The 23,134-nt window shown below is 48.8% G+C and overlaps 1 protein-coding gene across 1 annotated transcript in view; it reads left to right on the forward strand.

The window, feature by feature from the left end:
• The window catches only part of PPM1H (protein phosphatase, Mg2+/Mn2+ dependent 1H), a 331,573-nt gene that overhangs the window by 198,151 nt on the left and 110,288 nt on the right, over window positions 1-23,134 (forward strand). Inside the window, exon 5 of the mRNA XM_055127374.1 lies at window positions 16,957-17,041. Within this exon, the coding sequence (XP_054983349.1) occupies window positions 16,957-17,041 (85 nt within the window). The remainder of the gene's footprint in view (window positions 1-16,956; window positions 17,042-23,134) is intronic.

The following is a 23,134-nucleotide window of genomic DNA, read 5'->3' on the forward strand; positions in this document are numbered from 1 at the left end:
CTGTAGATTTTTACAAGGATCTGAACTCATGGCTGAAAATGACAGTAGGAAATCAACTTACCATTTTACCGTTTAAGCCTAAGTAAGATCACTAAATATACTTTGCTTCTTTTTTTCATTGCTTTTTTCAAATATTGAATCATCGTGAGGTAGACCATTACAAAGCTGTTCATGATTGGGTTTCAATCATACAATGTTCCTCCACCAGTGTATGTTTCCAATCACTAATGTCCCCATGTCCCCTGTTTCTCTCTCCCCACCATCTTCCCTCCACCCCCCCCACCCCCCCACCACCACCTGCCTCTATGGCAGGCATTTGCCTTGTTTCTCTCCCCATTCTGTGCACTATGGTTTGCAGTACAGGTATTTAAAGGTTATTATGGTTGTTCAGGGAGTTCAGTATTTTTTATCAGAAGGTACAGCTGGACTCGCTCTTTTAACTGGGTGGTAGCTTTGGAATATGGTCATGACTGCTGAGGCTTCCAGAAGTGCAGAGAGGTAGGGGGAGATAGTCCATAGGGACTCTAAGAAAGCCTAGAGATTTCAGTCGCAAAATCCACATACCTGAATTTTCGGAAGATTAATCTCTTGATGAGGTCTGTCCCAAGACAGTAGAGTCTGGGGCCGGGGGTTGTGTGTATGGGGGGATGAAGAGAGGGACCATGGTGGTGATTTTGGGATTGTCAGAGCAATGGCTGCAGGAGCTTTGTTTGGGTGAGCACTGGGTTAGCCCAACTCGCTCCCAAGTGTCCTGGATTTTTCAGCTATGCATAGATCCGAGATTTCTTGAGGCTTTTTGATCTCTTGAGATTTATTTGTGGGTCTCTGGAGCAAGACCAATAGAAGACTTTGCTTCTTCTTTTTTTTTTTTAATGCCACATCCTGGGATCACAATTGAAGGTCGCTATATAACAAATTAAGAACATTCCCAGCAGTTGTACTAGTTTGACTTTGGATTATATGAGTTTGTTTTCTTGATTCAATGAGCATCACTACTGAGTCATCAAATCCCTTACATAACCTCATTTAGTCTGAGGAAAATGATACTGGGTACTGTTTCGTTTCTCCAAATGAAGAAAATTTAGATTCGGAGTAACTGATTTTCCCAGCTTTGTTACTAGACTTTTGGCTTCAAGTCCTGATAACTTTCCATTACTCTTCCACTGGCTCCCGAAACTCAACTGATACACATGTTCAATGGGTTGGGGTTGGCTTCCCAATCCTTCGTTGTGGAAGGAACTGACACAGGGTAACCATCTACATATAGAGCCAGGCACTCCAGATAAAACATCCAGTTTATAGTCTTAACTGAGCCACAGGTAAGCCCACCTACCTGCCATTTGGAAACTTGTAACTTAATTTAAACATATGGCATATGGCAATGAGCAATGGCTGTTTACTTTTAAATGGTATGGGTTGCAAGACTGAGTTCGTATATTACATATAGTCTAGAACAAACTGTTCATGGATCCAGCTTTGCTTTGCTATGAACTACATAGCAGATGTAGTTTCTGATTTATAACATCATAAAGAAAAACAGTGAAGGATGCCTCAAGATTCTTGGCAGGAGAATACAGACAAAGCTCCCTCGTGTCCTTTTGAAAATATCCAGGGATGGAGACCCATGGGCTTTGGTCTCTGTATAATATGAAGATCAGGAAATTTGATTTAAGTAGAATTTCCTCTTGTTTGTTTTACTCTGAGCGTGAAGAACTGGTCACCCACCATTCTTTGAATAAAACCATTTCAAATTGCGTGCAGGAGAGTGTGATCAAATCACGGCTCATTTTTTCCCTGAAGGCTGAAACACCATAATTGCTTTAACCTCCTTCAAAGCATCTATTTTCTGCCCCTTAAACTGTTTTTATTTCTCTTCTTGGGACGTTGTCCCATCACTCCTTTGCACTGCCTATTTAAAGTAAATAGGTTGGAATCGGACACAACTCTAACAAGGGTGTGACGAATGCGGAGCTTTGGTAAAGAGATTGCTTCCCAGGCTGTGTGTGTGTCCTACCTGCCTTGGCACGGACATAGCAAGTTATTGTAGTCATCCGTTTTAAAAACACAGGATGGAAAGAAAAGATCCACCCTACCCATTCCAGAAATGACTGCCACACGGAAGGAAATGTCACCTACTCTGCCTGTCAGAGGGGGAAAGGAGTGCAGGCATGGGGTGTTTGTATGGATTTTTCTAGGAGACTGCAGTGCTGTGGATGGCGGGTATTGACCCTCCACTGCAGAAGAGCAGAAAAGATATCCTTTGGCACCAATGGGAAAGGAGCTTTTAAACGTTCAATATGTGCATTGAATGCGAGGCATGCAGGCACAAGATTTTATAAGTGCTTTTTAGACTGCAGAATAAGAAACTGCTGAGGGGTGTTTAGAAATAGATTTCGTTTCAACCCTGTGGTCTTTGAAGAGCCAGTTTTCAGACCCACCCATTGGGAATGGAAGACAGTGCGGCCACTTTGGAAATCTGACTGGCAGGCCCTCAGAATGTTCAGCGTGTAGGAGTTGCCACGTGACTCAGCAACGCCGCTTCCAGATCGAGAGCCAAGAGGGTTGAACAGAGATATTCACTCACGAACTTGTCCATGACCATTTAGAGCAGCATTATTCATACAAGCCAACCCCGGGGAAACAACTCACATGTCCATCCGCTGGATAAACAAAATATGATATACCCGTGGAGTGGAACATTCATTCTACCAGAAAAGGAATGAAATAGTTCTGCATGCTACCACATGGATGAGCCCCATAAACATTCTGCTTAATGAAAGATACCGAACATACAAGGCCCTGTATTACTTGGTTTCGTTTCTGTGATCAGGCCAGAAATGGGAAATCCCTAAAGATGGAAAGTAGATTACTGGTTGTCAGGGGTTGAAGGGAGTGGGAAGAGTGGGAAATAACTGCTGATGTGTACGGGGTAGGGGGGGATCTTTTTGAGGTGATGAAAATGTTCTGGAGTTAGTAATAAGAATGGTGCAATTTGGGGCTGGAGCAATAGCACAGCGGGTAGGGCGTTTGCCTTGCACGCCGCCGACCCGGGTTCAATTCCCAGCATCCCATATGGTCCTCTGAGCACTGCCAGGTGGTAATTCCTGAGTGCAGAGCCAGGAGTAACCCCTGTGCATCGCTGGGTGTGACCCAAAAAAGCAAAAAAAAAAAAAAAAAAAAAGAATGGTGCAATTTTGTGGATACTCAGAAAAACCACTGAACTGTACACTTTTGAAGATTTTGATTTTTATGAAATGTGGACTTGGGCTTTTTAAAAAGCAGCAGCTCACCCTATCACTAATGTCTAAAAGGACCCCCTTGACACTTTTTCTTTTAGAAATAACAAGCACCTCGAAAAGTTTTCTTAAATAACTATGAGACTTTTACTCGGCATAGAAAATACTGTGCTGGTGCTTTGGGCTTCGTGAATGTTGCTGGTCTAGCAAGATGTCTGTAGAAAGTGGCTGAATTATGACATTGAGAAATGATCGGGATGGTACAAATACAGACAAGACTGGTTGTGAGGAAAATAGGAACATCTGACTCAGATATTACCCAATAAGTGTTCACTTATTTTTTTGCTGCTACTGAAAGATCTGAATTTCTTCTGGACCGTTTCGGTGAATAATTTTGCTGAGAAACTTAATTGCACATTTGAGGTCCTGTTAAATGAATCATCGTATTTGCAGGTTTTTTTTTTCTTTAGTACCCGTTCTGAAAGTGGAATGACAAGATGGGATTCTTTTTCCCTCCAGCTATTTTTTGACACCTCTAATTAGCATCAGTGGCCTGGCTGTCCTCTCTAGGTGGTCACCAGTCTTTTTCCATCCGCCGCCCTGCTTTCTTTTCTATTGACACATTTCTAATATGGCTGGAGATGGACATTTCTGATGTGTCTAAAGAGAATCCACAAGGCCTGCCGTTTTCTGACAGAATGCATGCCTCCTCCTGGCCATTGGAATTGACAGACACTGTCAAAAGGAGTTTTCCAAATGGTTTCTCTTTGTCACCTTGTACTAGCTTTTCCCCTCCATTCTGGAAATGTGCAGTTTAATGTTGCGTTTCAAGTCACTTTCAGCTGAAAAAGTGGGTAATGGAATCAGGGCAGCTTAGGAATACTTTGAACAGAGTCAGAGATGCCTTCTGCGTGCAGCCCTGCCCTGTGGGGTGGGGAGGTGTGAGAACTGGTGACAACAATGAAATGACACTGTGGGACCGGCTGGAAATTGGGCTCCTGGTCCTTTATGGTTTAAGAGAAAACATGAAGGGCGATTTCTCCTGTCGTGCCAACTTCTGCGTGGGTTTGTATTTTTCAGAATCTAAATGGACTATGCTTGCCACTTTCTGAAAGGAAAACTGGCTGTCTGTATTTCACCAGGATTTCAAAATATTTGCGATTTAGACCTGAAAGGTGCATAAGCAAGAATCTGAGCCTCGGGGCTGGAGCAATGGCACAGCGGGGAGGGCGTTTGCCTTGCACGGGGCTGACCCCAGGTTTGATTCCCAGCATCCCAAATGGGTCCCCTGAGCACTGCCAGGAGTTAATTCCTGAGTGCAGAGCCAGCAGTAACCCTTGTGCATCGCCGGGTGTGAGCCAAAAAAAAAAAAAAAAGAGAGAGAATCTGAGCCTCTTCCTTTTTAATGTGTTTATTTCTTCGGGGGTTTGGGGCCACACCCAGTGATGCTCTGGGATTACCTCTGATTTTGCACTCAGGGATTATTGCTGGAGGTGGGGAAAGGGGAGCCTACGGGATGCCAGGAATCAAACTCAAGGCAGCTGTGTGCAAGGCACGTTCCCTACCCGCTGTGCTGTTGCTCCAGCCCCTAAAGGGTAAAGACACTAAGGCCTCGAGGTACAGGTGAGCCTAGGTTGTGACTGGCTCCCACAGATTCTGTTTCCCGGGCTGGTGTCATTTCCACCAGGCGACGTGGCCCCGTTCTCATGGACTGCACACATAGCACTGTGCACCTCTGCAGTGCCACGGACCTTCTCAGCCGGGAGAGGGCTTCACATTTTCCGTGGCCCCAGAGTATTTTCATGTTGTGTTTATGTTCCCACCTGAGGACCTCTGAGTCCGCTGTCAGGACTTCTAACACCCCACAACAGTCAGAGGCTACAGAGCCTTCCTCCTGCCTGCTTTTGCAGACGAGTTACGCACCTTTGACTGTGGGTTGGTCCATTGTCGACTGAGGGCTTCACAGCGAGGGCTGAGGATGAAGATTGGGGTTACTGGGTCTCCCATCTTAGAGCCTCCTTGCATGCTGCTCTGTTGGTGGGTCATTTCTGGGCCCCGGATAAGAGAAGCCAAGGTGTCATGAAGCAACTTAGTCTCGATTCTGCCTTCAGAAATGAACAAGATCCCTGTCCTTTGTCTTGCGTGGGGACCATTCATACCTTTTTCTCCATAGAAACTGGACCCTGTTTCCTGCTTATTAAGTACGGCGGCCAGTCAATGTGAAGTTTCTTTTCCATTTCTATGCCAGAGAAAGGCTTCTCGCTAGTTTTAGGACTAGAGAGATATCTATTTTCCCCTACGCTTTGTACCTCCTGGACAAAACCTTCCTCTGTTGAAGGCAGAAAAGCCATATACTTTTTTTGCGTTTTTGGTCACACCCAGTGATGCTCAGGGCTTACTCCTGACTCTGAACTCAGAAATTATTCCTGGCGGTGCCTGGGGAACCATATGGAGTGCCAGGGATCGAACCCAGGTCGGCCACATGCAAGGCAAACGCCTTGTGCTATTGCTCAAGCCCCAGCGCCATATACTTTTTTTTTTTTGCTTTTTTGGGGGGTCACACCTGGCAATGCATAGGGGCTACTCTTGGCTCTGCACTCAGGAATTACTCCTGGCGGTGCTTAGGGGACCATATGGGATGCTGGGAATCGAACCCGGGTTGGTCACATGCAAGGCAAACATCCTACCTGCTGTGCTATTACTTCAGCCCCAAAGCCATATATTTTTTAATTGTTCTCCTACCACATTTGCGGGCTGGAGCGATAGCACAGCGGTTGGGCTTTCACCTTTCACATGGCCAACCCGTGTTCGATTCCTGTGCCCCTCTCGGAGAGCCCGGCAAGCTACCAAGAGTATGGAGCCTGAGCAGCAGAGCCTGGCAAGCTACCCGTTCATACTGATTTGCCAAAAACAGTAACAATAAGTCTCTCAATGAGAGATGTTACTGGTGTCCGCTTGAACAAATCGATGAGCAACGGGATGACAGTGACAGTGACCACATTTGCATGATGCCTATTTGCAAAAATCACTTGATGCTGAATTTGAAGCTTTCCTTGGTTGCTTTAGTTGGTTTTCAGTTCCAGCGTTTAGCTTGAGGTGATTAAAGGAATCTATCAGATAGCTGGAGAACGCTCTCTGTTGGGATGCCCCAACACAGAGAGAGTGTTTAGGCTTCCTGAGGATTCTGGATAAGGAAAATCAATGAAAGTTCTCCTGCATTTGTGCTGCAGCCGTGTTTTCCAAAGTGAGCGGACCCCCACCCATGGTTGCGGGAGGGGGGGGCGGTTTTGGACCCATCCAGAGGAAGCAGTACTAGCCTTGGGGTATTTTGGACTGGAGCACAGTGGGTAAGGCATTTGCCTTGCACACGGCCGACCTGGGTTCGATTCTCCTCTCGAAGAGCCCAGAAAGCTCCTGAGAGTATCCTGCCCACACGGCAGAGCCTGGCAAGCTCCCCGTGGCGTATTCAATATGCCAAAAACAGTAACAACAAGTCTCACAATGGAGACGTTACTGGTGCCCGCTCGAGCAAATCGATGAACAACGGGACAACAGTGACAGTGCTACAGTGCTTTCTACTTGTTGGCTTTAAAGGTCAATTTCCCACAGCAGGGTGGGGGGCTGGAGGGACTTGCAGAGTGGAGTATGCAGACGTGGGGTTTCTTTTCCCCCTAGACAGTGGGTAGTAGACCGACACTAAATCTGCAGAGTGCCATGCTATCTGATTCTCCGAACTTCCCATTCCTCTTAAGAACTAATGCAGTGCACCCTGGATTAGCCTGGAGCTTTCTGTGGAACAGAAGCTGATGACGAGAGCTCGGCCCTCCGGCAGAACCATGCCTGCCCATTTCCGGGAAGGTTCAAAATGAGGTTTGAGTTGGGGGCCAGAGTGAGGATGGCACAGCAAGTAGGGCGTTTGCCCTGCAAGCAGCTGACCCGGGTTCAATCCTGGGTGCCTCATATGATCCCTCCAGGAGTTATCCCTGAGCCCAGAATCAGGAGTTACCACCGAGCCCAGCAGGATGTGGCCCAAAAACAGCAAAAAAAAAAAAAAAAAGAAAAAAAGGAGAGGAGATTAGGAATGAGTTTCTATGATGCAAACTAGCGGCAAGCCAGGCTGAGATTGAACAGTATTCCTTGAGGTGTTGGTGAGAGAGCACAGAGGGCAGAGCAGTTCATTTGCTTGTGGCTGACCTGGGTTCAATCCCCAGCACCCCGTTATTGCCCCCGGAGCCTCACCAAGAGTGCTGCCTGAGCACAGAGTCAGGAGTAAGCCCTCTGAGCACTGCCAACTCCGGCTTCAAAAGAAACAAGTGGACAGCAGAAGACTCCATGACGTTTATCTTGTTATCTCTCCGGGGCACTCTGCCGGAGAACTGCACCGGAGCTTCTCGCCGCCCACAACACACGCGCACACAGTACACTCTCATTTGCGTAGGGTTTTGTTTTACCTGGAAGGCGGGAGGTGTCTTAGAAGCCCTAGCTTCTCCACTTTAGATTGTGACCCCCCCAACCCCAAATGTAGGGGACAGGGACTGGAGAGCTGTATAAAATTTGGCAATGGTGAAAGCGTTCTGAATTCAAATCAACCAAAATCAGTTCTAAAAATCAGATTCGGAATCTTCTCTACAGTGAATCTGAGATGTCGCTGGCCGTGCATGCCCGAGTTTCATTTCTCCAGTGCAATGAGGTGAACATTAGGCGAGGAAGGTTAAGATCCCTCGTTCTAAGCTGTAAGAAGTGTGACACACCATTCCCTTCCTCCCAGCAAGAGCACCTCCCGTTCTACTTACTCCGAGCAATCACTTAAAAGAAGTGACGCTCCCATCCCGTGACATATCCAAACCACTGGGAGCTGGCTGGGCCTCGAACTCCAGAAGTTGTGTGGGATAGGCAGCATATAGGCGGCAGGTGTGATCCTGGACCTGGGAATCAGAGGAGTTGTTTTTTGGGTTTTTTTTTTTTTTGCGGGGGAGGTGTCACACCTGGCGATGCACAGGGGTTCCTCCTGGCTCCGCACTCAGGAATTACTCCTGGCGGTGCTCAAGGGACCTTATAGGATGCTGAGAATTGAACCCAGGCCAGCCGCATGCAAGGCAAACGCCCTACCACTGTACTATTACTCCAGCCCCCAACTAGAGGAGTTTTGTCCTGGCTTTGCTTTATCGAAATGTTACTGACTGAACACGCAGGTGAGTTCTCTGTGCCCGCTGAATGGAGTATGCACAGATACATCCATACTGCCAGTGCCTATAAGACAGTTTCAGATTTCTCGGTGTCCAGAGGAACAGATATTCAGTCCGCACTGAATGCCCACGCTGGGGTGGGGAAGAGAAAGGGTCGCACCTGTATAAACTTTTCTCTGCAGCTAAAATTAATGAGCGCCAACCATCAGGAGGAAGGGCTAATGAATTCTTCAGTCGCCCAATTAATTCCTCACTTGGAATCTTAGTATCCTTTGAGTTTGTGATTGTGATTGGCAGTTCTGAACCTCCTTCTTAGGGACCTCCCCCCATAACTCAGCGATGGAGCAAGGTATTGACATTTGGGGGCTTAACTTTTTTGTTTCCTTTCAGTTTTTATAAGAGAACCCAGCTGCTAGCTTCTCAGGAGGGTGGAGAAGTGTGAGGGCCGGGAGTGGAAAAGTACTGAGTCTGGGTGGAGAAAAGCGTCTCCTCCACCGTTCCCAGTGGAGCTGGCCAGGCTAGAGATGCAGCTGTGGATGGAGAGGTGAGGCGAGGCGGGGCGCAGAGAGCTAGTCCTGACCTGCAGAGCTGCAGTGTGCTGGCTACACACCCAGAGTGTGTGCGGGGCGGCTCCCCAGAGTCCCATCAGGGGGGGTATGTGTGGTCACCTCCAGGAGAGCCTGACAAAGCACACATCAAGGGCTGGAGCCATAGCACAGCGGGGAGGGCGTTTGCCTTGCATGCGGCTGACCCGGGTTTGATTCCCAGCATCCCATATGGTCCCCTGAGCACTGCCAGGGGTAATTCCTGAGTGCATGAGCCAGGAGTAACCCCTGAGCATCGCCGGGTGTGACCCAAAAAGCAAAAAACAAACAAAGAAACATAAAACAACAACAACAAAGCACACATAAAGATTTTTGGCTGCAGTCTATCTCCCCATGTATGTGAGGCATAAGCATATAGTATTTGATATTCAAAAGTGGAATTGCAGGGAGGAGCCAGAGAGATAGTACTGTGGGCAGGGTGCTTGCCTTGCATGCAGCTGACCCGGGTTCGATCCCCAGCATCCCATATGGTTTGCCAAGCCCCTCCAAGAGTGATTCCTGAGCGTAGAACCAGGATTAAGTCCTGAGGACTTGTGAATCTGCCCCCAAACCAAAATCCTAAAAGGGAATTGTACCCTGTATCACTGTATCACTCTATCACTGTTATCCCGTTGATCGTCGATTTTCTCAAGCGGGTGCCAGTAACGTCTCCATTTGTCCTATCCCTGAGATTTTTAGCAGCCTCTCTTCACTCGTTCTTCCCAGCAGTGCTGCATTGGAGGCTCTTTCAGGGTCAGGGGAATGAGACCCATCATTGTTACTGTATTTGGCATATCAAATATGCCACGGAGAGCTTGCCAGGCTCTGCCGTGCGGGCAGGATGCTCTCAGTACTTTGCCAGGTTCTCGGAGAGGGAGAACTAGGCTATAAGAGGAGCATTGTTTTATAGTCTCTGGATCTTGGCTGTGGGTGGATCTTGGCTCTTGATAAGGCGCCGGGGGCAGTTTGTGGGTGTGGCTGACTAGCTACTGGAAAATGGGGGATCTGGGTGGAGGAGGCCCAGTCCCAATCTGAGCAGGCTTGGAGATCTCAGCTCCAGGTCCTGCACACCTGGGTTCCTCTGCCAGTACCTTCATGCGTGAGGCTCGTCTGAACATGTGAAGAGTGGCCTTGAGCATGGCTGTAGCTGGATTCTGGAGGTCTTCCACTGCTGGGGCTCTGATCATTCGGGGCGGGGAAGGAAACTCAACCCGCCCTGCTCTGAGGGGCCCTGGTGAAGACAGCCAGGCGTGGTGTGGCCCCCAAACCAAAATCCTAAAAGGGAATTATACCCTGTATCATCCTGCAAATTTCTTTTTCTGCTTAGCAGTACATCGTGATCACCTCTAACCCATGGCAGACACTTGATGCAGTGCCAGAGATCACACCCAAATCTCACAGGGGAAGCACGCGTTCTACCACTGAGCCACTTCCTTGACCCCTTAATGCTTTGGGGTAGAGAGAAGTTAGGGGTAACTTGGTGCTCCCTCTGCAGTGCTCAGACCCCTGAAGGCCACTCTCAGTCACACTCAGAGGTGCAGTTCACTCCTGGGAGCCATGTGGTAACAGAGATTGGATTCAGGCCCTAGTATATGCAAGGGGCATGTGTTGCCCCTCCACGATGCTTTTTAAATGACTCTGTAATATAATCTCATGGATTATAATCAAGCAACCAACAGTTGACACATATGAATAAATTTATAACTTACAAAACAGTGTATCCCTCTTGGTAGCTATTTAGACTGACCCTAGTCATTGACACACATACAAAAAGATTAAACTTAAATTCTGTATTTATACCTACCAGTTGAGCATATTGTTTCTTTTATTCCCCAAACAGGATGGCTGAATCATTAAATATGTAGCTTCAGTATTGATCAATTTAACAAGTGTAACAGTCACATTTCTAGAAATGATGAGAGTGACTTTTCTTACACTGCAAGAACTATTTCATCTTAATTTGTTCAGTACGTACATGTTTGCTAATCTCATGTGCAAATATTAGGTTAATTTTACTTTCGTGTTTTGGGTTTTGGGGTTATTTTTACTTGAATTTGCATTTTTCTGAGCTTGAGGTCGGGCATGTTTTCATATGTTAGTTAAATATTTTCATTCTTCCTTCTCTCAGAGCCTCTTCACAGCCTTTCTCCCGTATCGTGTGTGTGTGTGTGTGTGTGTGTATGTGTGTGCGTGCGCGCGCGTGTTCTTGTGTATCAAATGCTTTTAGGAGCATATCTGTTCTGCTCTGAGGTGGAACATAGCAGAATTTAGCAGGATCGTCTCCATAGAAATTGTCAAGTTAAGCCAATGCTTGAAGTGGACATCCCACTTGTCTTCCTCCCTCTTGCCCAGCTGCCACATTGACTCCTGGGGAACCCAAACATTGGTCTCTGAGTCCGTGTTTCACCACTGGGCGGTAAAAATGTGGGCCTGTTGTCTGAGCTAAAAATCATCACCAAAAGAGGGCTAAGTTGCCTTTCTCTTCTCATATGGCTAATATTTGTGGGTGGGGAGGGCCGATCATTTAAAAAACGATGACTTTCTCTCCTCCTCTCTCATCCTCATTAAATCTCCTCATTTGCTCTCTTACAAATTATGCCAGATAAGAAATTGCTTCAGTTAGTGTGTTGGTGGGGAATGGGGTAGGGAGGAGTCTGGGGAAGGTGGGGCTAAGAAAAAGGCTGCTCATAAATTGAGGAACAAAGCTAGGAGCAGCGTCCGACTCTCCAGGGATATCAGGTGGGAAGGTGCCTGCCCGAGGGTTCAGTCCCCCAGTCTCCCCACGTGTGCTCACCTAGTGTCTGGTCAGACACCGAGGAGCAGAGATTGGCATGTCTGGGGCCTGTGTCTCCGGGGCTGGGCCTTAGTCCCCTTTTCCGTAGGAAAATCCTCTGTGAAACAATGAAGTAGGCATTGTGACGTGTCCAAGCATCTTCCGGTGCAGGGACGGAGCTGTGAAGGCATTTCTCGGACGGTGATTTCATGTGAGAGGTGTTCGCCTTTCCTCTTAAAGGGCACAAAGCCCGGAGCCCGACCTCGCTCCCTCGTCCAACTCTCTTTTCAGTGGGAGCTCGGCCGGGACAGTATCTGTGGAAGTCCACTAGTCTTGTAAAACCAGTGCAAAGGCATGTGGATTTGTGTGGGCCGGAAACTATACATAGACAATTATTCATGATAATGTTGTTACTCAAAAAGGCTTACTTGGGCTCTTTGCTGCTGGACACATCTTTTCATCCACCTTCATCTAGCTTTCATCATCATCATCATCATCATCATCATCATCATCATCATCATCATCCCATTGATCGTCAAATTTCTCGAGTGGTCTCAGTAATGTCTCCATTCGTCCTAGTCCTGAGATTTTAGAAGCCTCTCTTTACTTGTCCTTCCCCACGATGCCGCATTGGAGGCCCTTTCAGGGTCAGGGGAATGAGACCCAGCCTTGTGACTGGTTTGGGCATAAGAATACACCGTGGGGAGTTTGCGAGGCTCTCCCATGTGCGCAGGAAACTCTCGGTGGCTTGCCAGGTTCTCCCAGAGGGAAAAGTAGGCTACAAGATGTCCAGGAGCTTGGTTTTAAATCTCTGACTGTTGACCATTGGTGGGATTACACGGTGCTGGGCAGTTTCTGGGTGTGACCGCCTAGCTACTGGAAAATGGGGAATCTGGACGGAAGAGGCCCAGTCCTGATCTGAGCAGGCTTGGAGGTCTCAGCCCTGGGTCCCACACACCTGGGTTCCTCTGCTAGTTCCTTCATGCAGGAGGCTCACCCGAACGTGTGGAGAGGGGCCTTAAGCACGACTGTGGCCTAAGGCTCCAGAGGTCTTAGGCTGTGGGAGCTCTGCTTGGAACGGGGAGGGAAGCTATAGCCCACCCGCTCTGAGGGGCTCTGGGGAAGACAGCCAAGCACATGGGCAAGAGACTCTCTGCCATCTAGCTTTATTATTTCATTTTTCCTCCAGGATGGGAGGAGTAAGCAGAGCTCAGGAGACCCCATGGTGGTGCAGTGCAATGGCCAAGGTGGCAATGTGGCTCGGTCCCTTTAATGCTAGGGACCACTTAACCCTTCCCCAGTGATGCTTAGGGGCCCTCAGCGCTGTACCCAGCAAGACGCAGGGCACCATGTGGTGCTGGGTTTCAAAGTAGCATTGGGCACATGCCAGGCTTGTGCCTTAAGGGTCGTTCTTCATCCAACAGATGGAGTCATAGCACAAGCATGACACATTGTGGACTCGGAGACAGTAACTGTTTCTCTGCCGAGGTAATGTCTTTGGGTCATCGGGTACAGCGCCGAGGGAGCCAACATTTGTGGAAAGAGCTGGGGAGAGCACTGGGCATCGCAGAGAAGGGCTGTCAGGAAGACTCTGTCCTAGGTCGATTCTCAGAGAGGAACAGGTGGGCCGGAAGAAGGTAGAGGGAGACGTGGTAAGAGTGGCGGGAGTGAGGCTCAGTCTAGAAATAGAGCAGAACCCGGTCAGGAAGGACATAGAAGATGCGAGGATGCTGTCCAGAGGCTACGGGGAGCGGGTAGCAAGAGGAGAGAGGTCGTGCTGGTGACCCAGTGGGGGATGGGCCAAGGAGGGGGCCGCTGGGTGCAGGGAGCCACGAAAAGCTCCCGAGTCCCCTTGACCGGCTCCAACAGGGGTCTGAGCCCTGGACCAGCCCTGGGAACCAAGGAGAGGCTGGAGGTAGGAGCTGCAGGGCTTGGTGTGTGCTTAGGGGCCCAGGTGAGGGAAGGGGGCCGGTGGATTCATCCTTGTTCTGGACTGGGGGACGGGTGGGAAGGGCTAGTGTTCCCTCGCCTAAGAGGAGGACTGCTGGGAGGAGAGATTTGGGGTGTGACGGAGCATAGGATTCTGGGTCCGAAACATACCAACTAGGAGATGCCAGTGGATATTTGGGCAGAGGGTTCCCAGCCTGAAGCAGCATCGTGCAGGCGGGGTTTGGAGTCACCCGCCCACCTGGCTGATGAAGCCATTGACTCACCCAGTAAATATTAAGGGCATCAGTCAGGCTACAACCAATGCTGTGACACAGGGCAGCCCCCCACCCCCTTCAGGAGGGCCCCATGTTTCATTTAATGCTCTGCCATCGACACCTTAAAGTTGCTCTTAATTTTTCTGTAGCACTGTATCACTGTCACCCAGTTGTTCATCGATTTGCTCGAGCGGGCACCAGTCACGTCTCCATGGTGAGACTTGTTGTTACTGTTTTCGGCATATTGAATACGCCACGGGGAGCTTGCCAGGCTCTGCCGTGTGGGCGGGATACTCTCGGTAGCTTGCCGGGCTCTCCGAGAGGGATGGAGGAATCGAACCCGGGTCGGCTGTGTGCAAGGTAAACGCCCTACCCACTGTGCTATGGCTCAGCCCTGTGACCCCCAATAGTATCTGGGGCGCAGGTGCCACAGGGCTGGGACAGGGGGTCTCGCGAGCGGCAGTCATTTATAGTTCTTTCTTGGGACGTGCTCCCTCTGCAGGGTGGTCCTGGGGAGAAACACGGGGCATCTTAGCTCAGAGACTGCAGCAGCCTGCGTGCTGGGGGTCACCCCGGGAGCAGGTGGGGCTGACCAGTCCCCACTCCCCAGGTCCTAAGGAACCGGCGGGCTGTCTGCAGCTCAGTGCTATGGTCTCCTTCCGTTTGTAGTAGAGATGGTGACCGTCTGCCACAGGCGCTGGGGAGTCAGAGTGGCGGGCAGGGACCACCTACAGCCAGAAGTTCTGGGCACAACAGGTGCCCATGGAAACTGGCCCCAGGAAAACGGCTCCATGGCCCCTGATTCTAGGGCTTCTCCTCTCTCTCTCTCTCTCTCTCTCTCTCTCTCTCTCTCTCTCTCTCTCTCTCTCTCTCTCTCTCTTTCTCTCTCTCTCTCTCTTTTGCTTTTTAAGTCACACCCGGCAGTGCACAGGGTCACTCCTGGCTCTGCACTCAGGAATTACCCCTGGTGCTGCTCAGGGGACCATATGGGATTCTGGGAATCGAACCTGGGTCAGCCGCGTACAAGGCAAAACGCCCTACCCGCCATGCTATCACTCCAGCCCTCTCTTTTTTTCTTTTTTTATTGTAACCCTGTAACTTTATTTTTTTTAATTTTTTATTGGTGAATCACTGTGAGGTACAGTTACAAACTTATGAACTTTCATGTTTGCCTTTCGTTCACATCCCTCCACCAGTGCCCATTCTCCACCAATGACCCAGTATCCCTCCCACCACCCCCACCGCAATCTCCACCACCCCACCCTGCCTCTGCGGCAGGGCATTCCTTTTTGCTCTCTCTCCTGTTGGATGTTGTAGTTTGCAATAGAGGTATTGAGTGGCCTTCATGTTTGGTCTATAGTCTACTTTCGGCACGCAACTTTCAACCCGAGTGGGTCCACCCAACATCCTCTACTTGGTGTTCCCTTCTCTATCTCCGCTGCCTTTTCCCCCAGCATGTGAGGCCAGTTTCCAAGCTGTGGGGCAGACCTCCTGGTCCTTATCCCTACTACTCTTGGGGGTTAGTCTCCCATTCTGCTACTTTATATTCCACAGATGAGTGCAATCTTTCTGTGTCTGTCTCTCTCTTTCTGACTCATTTCGCTCAACATGATACTTTCCATGTTGATCCACTTATAATGCAAATTTCATTACTTCATCTTTAGGGCTTCTCCTCTTCGGTATCTAGTCTCCAATGAACTGTCTGTTCCAGTGCCCTTGAGTTGACATGAGCTCTCGGCACGTTTGGGGAAGCGTATGAATTTGCGGAGGTGTAAGATGAGAGGAGGTTGGCTTTTCCTGGGTGTCTCGGATGGGTGCGTGTGCCCAGGTTTTCTCTTGTGCCTGTGACTGACCTACCATGCCAACACTCTACATCGGACGGACACCCTAAGTCTGGGGTGGAACCCGAGTGTCGGCTGTTCTGAACAGCAACGAGCAGAAGCTCAGAAACACTTGCGCCTAGCAAGGATCTAACGTTCCAGAGTCTGCTCTAGAACACTAGCCTTCTGTCACTGCTAATACCTAAAGATAAATTAAAAGCACATCAAGTTAAACCGTCCTGCGGCTTCTCATAGGCAATGACCACTAATCAAAACGCTTGGCACCTGTGGCTGCCAAACTGGATTGTAAACAAAGCTCAGAATTTATGTTTTCTTTTTCTTTCTTTTTTTTTTTTTTTTTTTTTTTTTGCTTTTTGGGTTGCACCCAGCGATGCATAGGGGTCACTTCTGGCTCTGCACTCAGGAATCACTCCTGGTGGTGCTCGGGGGACCCTGTGGGATGCTGGGAATCGAACCCGGGTCGGCCGCATGCAAGGCAAACACACTACCCACTGTGCTATCGCTCCAGCCCCCGAAAGCTCAAAATACTCTTATCATTGGGCCAGAAGAATTGTCCAGGGGTTAGGGTGCTAGACTCAGGATTGGTGCCCAGCAGTGCATGGCCTCTGGCACCACACCACACTGCAGGGCCCAAATAGCACCTGTGTCCTAAGGCCCTCACGTTGAACCCCCAACCAGGTTGGCTGAGCATTGCCAGACATGGCCTCAGGGGTCCCCTGTGTACCACTTAGGAGTTTCCCGCAACCACCACCCAAAGGATCCCTTCCATTATCAAAGGAAGTTCTGTTGGGCACATGATTCTAGAATGGCCTTTGCTCCATCATTCATTCACTCATCTATTGGTTCACAGAGCCACTATTAGGTGCCAAGTAGTTGGCTCCCAGTCGGGCAAGGAAGGTACAGCTCCAGATAGCAACCAACGTCCATTTGGACTGGGTCGGATGTGATGCTCTCAAAATACAGGTCGCTGCAAGGCCGTGACACACCCAGAGTCGGCAGCTGAACTCTGCCACACACACTCCCCTGGATATGTGCATGCATGTTCTGATCATGCTCTAGAGTTTTTGCAAAACCTGGCGGGGGAGGGACGGCTCCAGAGAGCAGCTTCTGACCGTGCCTTTTCACTCTTCAGGGCCATCATCATCAGAAATGGAGAAATCATTCCCATGTCTTCGGAATTCACCCCCGAGACGGAGCGCCAGCGGCTGCAGTACCTGGTAAGCGTCCCTCGGCCCGGCAGCGTGGCGCGGAGTCGGACATGGCGAGGGGGCTGTTTCCTGGCAGGAATCTGTTGCCATTGACACGGGGGCAGGCCCACAGCAGCCCAGACCATATGGCGCTCCCTCCCTCACACACACACACACACACACACACACACACACACACACACACACCCCTTCTGCATCACACCTCCCCGATCCGAGTGTGACGACACTCCACCTCCATGAATTTATTATTGTCACCAATTTTCTCCCATCTGTGACCCATCGGAGCCATGGCATGCTGTTTCTGTTCATGAAAGGCTGCGTCAAGGAGCACAGAGACCGTTTTCTAAGGCTGCTGCTGACTCAAACCCAAGTTGGGGGGGTTGGGGACGGCCGGGTTGAAACTGAGTGGTGGTTGCGGGGGGTAGGGGAGTGGCCCCGTATGAGCCCGTAGACACAGCAGCTCCTTGCTCAGACACGGTTTCTTAGCCACACAGACATTAGAAAGCCTGCTTCTGGGGCTGGAGCGACAGCACAGCAGGTTGGTCATTTGTCTTGCATGCAGCCGACCCGGGTTCGATTCCCAGCATCCCATGTGGTCCCCTGTGCACTGCCAGAAGTAACTCCTGAATGCCTGAGCCAGGAGTAACCCCTGTGCATCGCCGGGTGTGACCCAGAAAGAAAAAAAACAAAACAAGATAAAGAAAGCCTGCTTCTGCATGTAGCTCACCCTCTCTGGGGTGAAATCATGGAGGAAACTTGTGTGTGTTTGGCGGATGGCCATACCCGGTGGCGCTCAGGTTCTGTTCCTGGGTCTGCTCTCAGGGATCACTCCCAGGAGGGTTTGGGGGGGTCCACATGTGGTGCCAGGGATCCTATCCAGGTTGACTACCTGCAAGGCAAGGAAGTAGCTTTCCCGCCTTACTGCCTGTCTGGCCCTCTGGGGTGAGATAATGAAGGCAAGAGGAAGGCGGCTGGGTATTTCACATCTGACGGGGTGCAGCTTGCTTCACGCGAAGGCTCCCTTTATCAGGGACACCGCATGCACTTTATTCCTTGGCCTCAAGGTGTGGGTTGTAGGGCTTAGTTCAGTGACTTTGGTAATACCCCAGATTATTGGGGCGGGGCGGGGGAGAGGGGGTGCTTTTCAGGGACTCCCCCTGTGAATAGGAGCTTTGTAGATGAAATGTTTTCTTGCCAGCTGCCTTGCTTGTTAGACAACTGCTGTTAGGGGGGAATGGATTCAGGTTCATGAAGGACATCGTTTTAAGTAAAGTAAGTCAGAAGAAGGACAAGTACTACGTGATATCACCTTTTTTTTCTTTTTTGGGTCATACCTGGCGATGCACAGGGGTTACTCCTGGCTCTGCACTCAGGAATTAGTCCTGGCGGTGCTCAGGGGACCCTATGAGATGCTGGGAATCGAACGGGGTCGGCCTCCCCGCTGTGCTATCGCTCCAGCCCCCAGATATCACTTTTGGCAGTACATAAAATGCCAAGACAAGAGGATATAGGGTATCAAAGGGGAGAGACCTAGATTGCTCTGGACCCTAGATTATAGAAATGAAGAAGGGCAGTGAAGGGATGAAATTGTGGGGTACAGTGGTAAAAATAGTAACAACAAGTTTCACAGTACTGGTGCCTGCTCAAGCCACGGGATGACAGTGACAGTAATAGTGGTAAAAAAAAAAAAAAACAAAAAACGCAGACATCTACTGGCAGGGAAACTAGAGCAGGAGCCCTGGACACGTGGGTGGTCTAGAGCTGTGATATATGTGTGTATCTGAAGCACAGATCCAACGACACGATCAGCAGAAGACCCAAACTGCAGTAACTAAACTTAAAAATGCGTCTGCCAAGGAGGCAGGCTGTGTGTGTGTGTGGGGGGGGGAAGGGACTTCGACATTAGTGGAAGGAAGTTGACACTGGTGGTAGGGTTGGTATTGCAGCATTGTATGCCTGAAACTCTATCATGAACGACTTTGTACTTTGTAAATCACGTTGTCTTGTTTTTCTTTAAAAAGACAACAACGGCAAAAGATCCTGTTTCCTCAAAAAGGATTTGTTCCCATCATGAGTGTGTTTTAAGGACTTTGGCCATCTTAGAATGTCACCATGCAGTTTCCCCCAGGTGTGTGTGTGTGTGTGTGTGTGTGTGTGACTAAGTTCTATGGCTGTGGGTAGTTAACTGGTACATGCTACAGTTAACCAAATGCACAACCAACGTGCAAACACTTCTTGGCTTTTCCACCAGCAGTTGTCCTCTAACCTTCCCGTTCTTGAGCTGATGAACTCGCCAGACCCTCCACTCTCACCCTCAAGGCAGGTGGGAGGGATCCCACTGTAAGCCACAGAGTCACATTCTGGCCCTAACTGTAGTTGGCTGACCTGGTAGCTCTGTCCCAGTCTCTTAGCTTTTGTCACTCAGTGGGGAAGAGCTAAACTAGAGCTCCCCCAGTCTCTGGTTGAGACAGATGTTCCGCAGCTGGGGCCCTTCCCAGCATCCACCATGCCTGACCTGCCGTCCACCTGTTTGACTTACTCCCACCTACAAAGCTCATCATGCGCCTTATCAGTTCTCCGCCTAGGCTCCACGGACTCTCACAAGCCACTGACCGTGAGCTCTGCTGTGGCCATTGCTGTTTGCTGCTCCATCTTCTTGCCTTTGAAAATAGGCTCTTCCTGGATGGCCCTTTCATGCCAGGGAGACTCCCCACACCCTTTGAGATTCCGGTACAAATTGACTTGTTCTGGAACATGCCCCCTTACCCTCCGTGTGCTCAGTCCCCAGTGCTCACACAGCACCACATAGATGTCACGGAGACCATAAATGACTCAGTAGGGGCTAGAGCCATAGCACAGCGGGTAGGGCATTCACCTTAAACGTGGCCAGCCCAGGTTTGATTCCCAGCATCCCATATGGTCCCCTGAGCACCACCAGCAGTAAATTCCTGAGTGCATGAGCCAGGGGTAACCCCTGTGCATCGCCGGGTAGCACTGTAGCACTGTCGTCCCGTTGTTCATCGATTTGCTCGAGCGGGCACCAGTAACGTCTCCATGGTGAGACTTGTGACTGTTTTTGGCATATCGAATACGCCACAGGGAGCTTGCCAGGCTCTGCTGTGCAAGCGGGATGCTCTCGAGGGAGCTTGCCAGGCTCTCCGAGAGGGACGGAGGAATCGAACCCGGGTCAGCTGCGTGCAAGGCAAACGCCCTACCCACTGTGCTATCGCTCCAGTATCGCATCACCAGGTATGACCCAAAAAGAATAAATCTATCAATAAGTAAAAGAGGACTACAAGGTACATGTTTTTAAAATTTGAAAAAATGGCTCAGTAATTGGTACTGTTGGTTCTGATCTCTGTGCCTTCTTCCAGACCAAGGCCCAGGGGCAGACTTCTTGCCTCTGACGCCTCCTGTTGCCATGCACCAAATGAAGGAAGGAGCCCGTGTGCCCGTTGACATCTGGATCTTTCCCACTTAGGCCCCGGCCCTGCACCTTTCCCCCAAAACCTATGGCTGTGGGCTTTAGTCTTTGCTTCCCGTACTGCAATTTCTCACCCCATCTTGATCACCATCTGCCCCTTCAGGAGACAACCCCTTGTTCCCTCAGCTTCCGTTTTCAGACTAGTGGCAATGGATAATAACAGCTTCATTTTATGAAAGTTGGAAATTTGAAATTTTAAAGTAAAGTTTTAAAATTTTCAGGCTAGGGGCTGGAGTAATAGCATAGCAGGTAGGGTATTTGCTTTGCACGCGGTCGACCTGGGTTCGATTCCCAGCACCCCATATGGTCCCCCTGAGCATTGCCAGGATCTAATTCCTGAGTGCAGAGCCAGGAATAACCCCTGAGCATCACTAGGTGTGACCCAAAAAGCAAAAAAAAAAAAAAAGAAAAATTCAGGCTACAGAAATGCTACAAAGAGCTCTGTGTGTTAAATTTTGAGAAGGGATGGGAATGCCGACACTTTTCAAACTCCTGAACATCCAGGGCTTTGTTGAGATGGTTGATGGGGCTGGAGCGATAGCACAGTGGGTAGGGCATTTGCCTTATACACAGCCGAGCCGGGTTCAATTCCCAGCATCCTATATGGTCCCCCGAGCACTGTCCGGATTAATTCATGAGTGCACAGCCAGGAGTAATCCCTGTGCATCGCCAGGTGTAAACCCTCCAATAAAAAAGGCAAGAAAGAAAGAAAGAAAGAAAGAAAGAAAGAAAGAAAGAAAGAAAGAAAGAAAGAAAGAAAGAGAGAGAGGGAGGGAGGGAGGGAGGGAGGGAGGGAGGGAGGGAGGGAGGGAGGGAGGGAGGGAGGGAGAAAGTAAGAAGGAAGGAAGGAAAGAGGGAAAGAGAGAAAGAGAGAAAAGATGGTCAGGAAAAGATGTTTGTGGCCTTCAGTCTTAACTTTGTCACTGTGTAATTGTGTAATTTCTACAAGGTTCTCCAGTCATCCCCAGTTTCATCATCAGTAATAACAGGAAAGTCTCAGAAATTAGGTCAAAGGATTAAAGAAAATAACATGTGCAGAATTCTTGTTCATTGCATAATGTTCGGTTATTGTTTGGTAAATCAAAGTCTTGCATTTTCCAGTCCTGATGACCTCCAAGCAATGTAATATTTCCTTGTTTGTATTTAAGAATTATTTCTAATGTTCTTAAGATTTGTGAATATTTTTATGTGACTCTTGAATTATCAGTGTGGACAACAGTCCTCCACAGAACTGAAACCACCATGTGTATTTTTATGTTTTCTTTTGTTTTTTTAATTTTTATTCGAGGCCCATACCTAGCAGTGGTCAGGAGGTATTCCTGGCACTGTGTTCAGGGATCATTCAGGGTAGTGCTCAGGGGACCATATTTAATAACAGGAATCAAACTGGTTCAGCTGATACAAGGCAAGTGCCTTCATCCTGCACTATCTCTCCAGCTCCCATTTGTATTTCTTTTTTGTTTGTGTTTTGGAGCCACACTCAGCTGTGCTCAGGGCTTAGTACAGCACTTCACTCAGGGATCACTCTGGTTAACTCAGGGGACCATATGGGATGCTGGGGATCAAACTTGGGTTGGCTCCATGGAAGGCAATTACCATTTGTATTTCTAAAGGGTGAGATCACTTCCTCATTCTTTTTGATATCTACCACCTCTTCAGATTCTAAACTAAGACTTCCCTCCCCACAGATCAGTAGCATGATCAGAATTTAGAAATACTTTGGTTGCTCAACATCTTCTTCAGCCAGGAGTCTAGGATATATGCTTTGAAATGAACAAATTGAATATTAACGCCATCTATGATGCAATCTTGGTAAGAAAGTATTTGAGAAAATTAAATTTAAAGCATAAAGGATTATGTTAAAATCCTTATGCTAAAATCCTTATACTTGGTATAATTAGGCAAATTTATGGCATTAAAAATGAATATAATAGCAATTAATAGTGACATCTGATAGCCTAGTTCTCCCTCTTGGAGAACCTGACAAGCTACCGAGAGTTTACTGCCCACACGGAGGAGAGCCTGGCAAGCTCCCCGTGACATATTCATATGCCAAATACAGTAACAATGATGGGTCTCATTTCCCTGACCCTGAAGAGCCTCTAATGCAGCACCATTGGGAAGAACGAGTAAAGAGAGGCTGCTAAAATCTCAGGGCTAGGACGAATGGAGACGTTACTGGCGCCTGCTCGAGCAAGTCAATGATCAACGGGATGATAGTGATATAGTGATACAGTCATAATAGCAATTATGAAAATAAAGGAGAAGTGCAGTTCAACTCAGGCGTGAACTCAGTGACCTGAAATTGAAGTCCCATGGAATCTCCCAGTGAGAAGTAAGAATATTCCCCAAACACTTCATATATGTTCTAAAATCAAAATAATGACTAGTCCCATTATAACATAAAATTCAGTGTGTCATAGTTTCACGTGTGTCTAATCCTACCCGTTTGTTCCATATACCATCAGTTTCCTTAAACTAATTGTGAAACAGGTCACAGTAGCATCCTTTATATGATTGACACAAGTCAATCCATTGCTGGAAAGGTAGCCGTGTTCTTGTTCTTAGGTCAAGTTCTTGTTCTTAGGTCAAATGATTTTTAAGTCCCAACATTTACT

The sequence above is a fragment of the Sorex araneus genome, chromosome 2, assembly GCF_027595985.1.
Source record: "Sorex araneus isolate mSorAra2 chromosome 2, mSorAra2.pri, whole genome shotgun sequence".
NCBI classification, from domain to species: Eukaryota; Metazoa; Chordata; class Mammalia; order Eulipotyphla; family Soricidae; genus Sorex; species Sorex araneus.